Here is a 5,349-nt window from a genome sequence, read left to right as displayed (position 1 = left end):
ATGTCATGTGACCCTCTGCGGAATCATTAAATCAGGCGCTAATTGCGGCGCGCGGTGCCCTGACGGTTGAAACTTCACATCTGATGTGTTTCGCGCACCTAACAGGCAGCTGAGTGAGTTTGTTGTCCGAGGTGGAGTGCTTCAGCAAACCGTAAGCAGTTCGCTTGATTAAGGCACGCGGACATCTTGTGAACGCTGCACAACGTAATGGATTCCCTGCCTAATTGGAAAGAATGGTGAACAGTCGACACATTCTTTTTTACCCCCTCACAACTGGGCAACTTCTCGATAGTTTGAGGGGGAAAAAACAAACCACATGAATATCTTCCAAGCAATTATTCCTCCTCGTCAACCCTAAAAACATTAATGGCTCCTACTGTGTCATAAAATAAATAATTTTTTTTTTTTTTGCTATTTTGTCATCAAAATCTTTCAGCTCATCATATACATTTTAATATTAGACAATTATCATCTGAATATACACAAAAAGGAGTTTCTAAACATCAATTTCATTTATTAGGGAAAACAGCATCCACCTAAAGCCTGGACTGGGGGAAAGTGTTAAGGTTTTACTTAATTTATTACTGCTAAGAAACCACTTTAGTAGAACTATGACAACATGAAGTAAGTGAAAAGATCTCAGAAAGCAACACATTATTCACCAACCTAAAGAACTTCAAGAACAGACATTAAGTTTTTGATGTCTATCCGTCTGGAAAGGCTTGGAAAGCCATTCCTGAGATCCAGATGTAGCGCAGTTAGAGCCATTGTCCACAAAAGGAGAGAACATTGAATGGCGGCAAACCTTATCAGAAGCAACCAGCAGTCAAACAAAATGAACCCAATGCATAGAGGACGCCTGCAGGGGGTCACAGAAGAACATAGAACAACAACTTCAAAACTGCAGGCTTCACCGGCCTCACTTAACTTCTGTGGTTATGATATAAAAATAATCCTTTGGAAAATTGTAAGTCCAAAACTCCCACTGAGAAAGCAGAACACAAGTTTCACATTCACCAAAGATATCCCACTGACTCCCAAGAGTTTTGGAAAAAAAATTAAATAAAATCTGAAGACTGATAAGTCAAAAGTGCGACTTTGTAGACGGCATTTGTAAAACCGACAGCATCTGAGAGAGAGAACGTCATACCAAACAGTTGCCGTTTCACAAAACACCAGATTGCTCTGGGTTGCTTCTTTTGCTTGATGCATTAAATCATCTTGAGAAAACAATATTTTGTACTGTAGGAATTGTATGATGTGAAAATGTAAATGGGACAACAGAAAGCTAAAGCAGAAGAAATTTGAAAGAGAATAGATAGAACAGTACTTCTCCCGGTTGACTGTCATCGGAGCGTTTCTTACCTGCCCTGGACTTTGATGTCAGAAATGGCGTAGAAGTATCTTGACAGGTTGCTCTCGTCCACCATGGTGGCCCCGGTGGCAGGCCGAAGCAGCCGGATCCTCAGGTCCGTGATGGTGAAGAAATCCCGCAGGTTCTTGGTGGTGTCCAGCTGACCGTAAAGCGAGGCCATGTTGTGCAGTCTGGGCCCAGCAAACAGTGCAAACCGGTCCTTGATCTCGAAGCGTACAGTTTTGTCATACTTCCACACGTACCCTCGGGAGTAATCCTCCGTGCAGATGATGTCCAGCAGGGTGTGCTGGGAGAGGTCCTGCACTGTTTTGGGCTCCATGGTGAAGGCGTCCAGGCAGTCGGTGGCGTAAAACTGGTAGGGTTGCCAGGTTCGGCCGTAGTCCAGAGATTTCTCCAGGACCATCTGCTCTGGCCGGCCCGACTCAAACGTGATGACGATGTCGTCGGTCAGCTCGATGGTTTTGTTCCAGGACAACGTGATGTTGACCAAAAGGGCTTTTGGGTACTTCTTCCAAGTTGTGGACTGCCAGAAGGTTGTGGGGTTGCGACCCTCGATGTCAAACATCAGCTGCGGAGGGTGCGCCAGTTCCTCGGTGCTGGCGTCGCATTCGTTGTTGCACATGTACGGATTCTCCTGCGAATGACAGAAAACGGACAGGAGATGAGAAAAACCACAGCAAAGTCGAAAGGTGTGCTGAAAAGTAGCGCGCTTGTTTTCATTCTTGAAATTCTTGCGCAAATGTCTTAGTACACTTGGAATAAGACAAAACCAACTTACAAGCAACTTTACAGCAAGATATAGGAGCTTGTTTTAAGTCAGTAATAAGCACCAGCTCCACTGTCAGATTATTTCAGTAATAGCAAGATGATTTCTATGTTATAAGTGAAAAAATATGCCTGTTGAACAAGTACTTTTTCATCAATATTAAGGAATTATTGACTAATTATTGACTCACATATTGCTGAACCTTTACTTCTGAGATGGTTTCTGACATTTGCACTAGACATTAGACCAAAAAATATTCAGTAAATTTCTTTTTGTTTTTGCAGATCAGGAAGGAATTTCACCTTATTTCACGCTTATTCACATCCCAATAAAAATACATTGGCGATAGTAATCCAAGGCGATAAATTGACCCACGGACGATGTTATTTAATCCAGAAATTCTTAGTTCTTTATATAAAAAGAAATCTCATCGACCTACTTGTGCGAAATACATCCTTGCGTTGTTTGTCGCTCAAGCCCGAATTAGACTCGCGGATCACAGAGTTTATCCCCGAGCTTTAATTCATCAAGCACTTTGCTGGAAAGAGGTCTTTCTGAAAACATTTGTCCAATTCACCACAAATCATTACAAGGCAATGTTCTCTCCTCTCGCTCCCTGGGGGCTTGAACTAGCTGTTAGGAGGAGACAGCACTCCTCCAAGAGGACCTTTCAAGTGCTACAAGCTCCAATTTATCAGGACAAGATAATCCACTACTTGATTAGGTGGAAGATGTCACCCTGTGCGTGTGAGGGTGTGTGTGCGTGTACGCGTGTGTGCGTGTGCGTGTGTGTGTGTGTGTGTGTGTGTGTGTGCGTGCGTGTATGTGTGTGTGGCTGCCTGTGTGGAAGTGAGTGCGGCGACATGGTGAGGAAACAGCGAGAGCAGCTAGACTCTGATGTAAGACGGTGTAATGAAGCAGCGAGGCAGAGATTGAGTAAGTTAGTGGGAAAAACAGCTCCATTCGGCTAATAAGCTTCGCAAGTTTTTCCCTCGTCCTCCAAGGCAAGGTGACAATGAAACAGGGTTCTGTCAGGCCCTCTGACTGTCGGAGGGGCCCCCCATTAATATCCTGTCTGAAACGTCCCCTGCAGGTTTCCCTAAGCACCGGACAGCGGCGGCGCTCGGAGGAGACAATTGAAGGTGGGGGTAAGCGGTGAAAAATTTCAATCCGGGTTCCCGGTGTTACCGTCTCGTGGCATGAGGTTAGGTGTGCCATTAACGGCGGCATCTGGCGCAGCTTAAAATACACAGACAGATGCATAATAACTCATAGGCGACAGTTATGTGTGCTTAGAGGCAGTAGGCAGTCCCTAAGAAATGCCACTTGCTATGCGTTGTGGGTGTCTGCGAAGGAGGGAATATGGATTCATGGAGGCACACCTTGTCAGAGCTTTATGGATGTAGAAGGAGGAATGAGAGCGTGTTGGTTAATTCATGTTGGTTGCGAGCTCTGCAGAGGTCTTCGTCTCAGCAAATGTTGCATATCCACCTATTATATTCAAGCTATTCTTCTTAATATTACAAAGAAAACCAGATAAATGTGAATGTTCCCTAAGCCTTGGTATTCCTAAAGATAACCTACAGCTGCAAAGAATAGTTTCACTGTCTTTAAGGCCACACCTCAAATCAAATGACCACATCACCGACTTCACCACTGCTCCTCTGCTTCAGCTAAACTACCCACAATGCTGCGCTGCATCATTTTCACTGTCACATGACCAAACAAATGTCACATGACCAAACAAATGTCACATGACCAATGTCCTCTGTCCAGAAACAAACGGCAGCAAGATGGAAATAAAAATCGGTTGTTAATATCGGGGCGTTTTTATTTATCAGACTGATACCGATATCAACAATATATTTTGCATCCTTCATTTTTTTTTTTTTTTTGCATCATTCTGCAAACTTCTCACTGTAGTTTGCTAGAATTTTGCAAATTCCCACTCGGCGAACTTTAATAACCGTTTAGAGATAGAAGATTGGGTCTTTGACTGCTACTTTGTGAGTAATTTAAGACTAAAATGGATCATTGTCCATTTAGACGCACTCTTACTCAACCTTCTCCGTCCTGGCTGATGTCACGAGATCTTGCTTCAGTCTCTCTACATAATGTTCTCTCCTTATGGTGCCATTTATGCTTTGAAGTGCACCAGTCCCTCCTCCAGCAAAATAGCTCCACATTATGATGCTCGGATTCCTGTTTTGCATGTTGCAAAAACATTATCGTATTATTCTGCCCTTTTGGCAAATATATGGAATTTTGTTAGTCCTGTGTGATTACGAGAATTCTAAATATTCTTTTTCTTTTATATTTTTGAGCTCTAAATCCTGTGTTGTGGACACTCTTTAATAGCTTTACGGTTAGATATTGGGCTATTAAAGGCACTTTTTGGATTAAAATCCTGACCCCAATGAATCGAACCCATAACCTTGTTGTAGTAAATGAACCCAGGCTTTGACAGGTCCATATTAAACTCTGGAACTGGATTAAAAAATAACTCAAAGCGGGTTGTTTATAACAGATCTTAAAGAGGAACAACATCCTATGCATTTCATATTCTGCACTGAAGTTCTACACATTCAAAAAGACCGTAGCAACTTTTCATAAGTTCTTTACAGCACAGATTTCATGACATATGAAATAAGACGTCTGTTGTTTTACTGCTTTTATATTTTTGTGTGTATTTGTTGCAGCTCCTGCGCTACTTAATGAATATGAATGATGTTGATGCTTATGACTTTATGCGATAAAGAATAGGACAGCTTGTGTGTGCGTGTGTGTGTGTGTGCGCACTTGTGTGTGTGTGTGTTTATGTGAGAAATGTAGAACAGCTGAAGTAAGGAGAGTCTAGTGCATGCACTAAGTGGATTTGTAAATTATTCAGTCAAAACTCTGGTAAAGTCATTTCCTGGCCTGATTTCTCTGAATCCACGTGTTTTGTTTTGCTAAGCTCATCAGAAGCTTAGCGTGACCCGCAGGTCGACCTCTGGCACCCCGGGGTCACAGGTCAACCTGCGGATCGCAGCAGGGTGGGCCGTTAAAAGGAAGCCACCAGATTGAAGCTACGCTAACTCACATCGGTTGCTTTGCGTCAGAAATTTGGCAAAGTTGCAAATATGACGAGCAATTTTTTTTTTCTCCAATGGCGTTGTGCGTATCTTTTGTTTTCACAATATGCTTTATTTAGAGAATGTTGGTGAAA

At 42.9% G+C, this 5,349-nt stretch overlaps 1 protein-coding gene across 1 annotated transcript; it reads right to left on the bottom strand.

The window, feature by feature from the left end:
• Positions 1 to 1,361: 1,361 nt before the first annotated feature.
• On the bottom strand, positions 1,362 to 2,595 carry ntng1a (netrin g1a). The gene is made up of 2 exons (XM_088001623.1): positions 2,581 to 2,595; positions 1,362 to 2,009 (listed from the first exon to the last, which is right to left on the bottom strand). Exons 1-2 carry the CDS (start codon positions 2,593 to 2,595, stop codon positions 1,362 to 1,364), a joined length of 663 nt encoding a protein of 220 aa, XP_087857749.1.
• Between the last annotated feature and the right edge of the window lie 2,754 nt (positions 2,596 to 5,349).

This window comes from Poecilia mexicana, unplaced genomic scaffold (genome assembly GCF_051168715.1).
Source record: "Poecilia mexicana isolate PSO_F unplaced genomic scaffold, ASM5116871v1 scaffold_20, whole genome shotgun sequence".
Classification (NCBI taxonomy): Eukaryota; Metazoa; Chordata; class Actinopteri; order Cyprinodontiformes; family Poeciliidae; genus Poecilia; species Poecilia mexicana.
The sequence above is the reverse complement of the archived record's forward strand: the minus strand, read 5'-3'. Positions and strand labels throughout refer to the sequence as shown.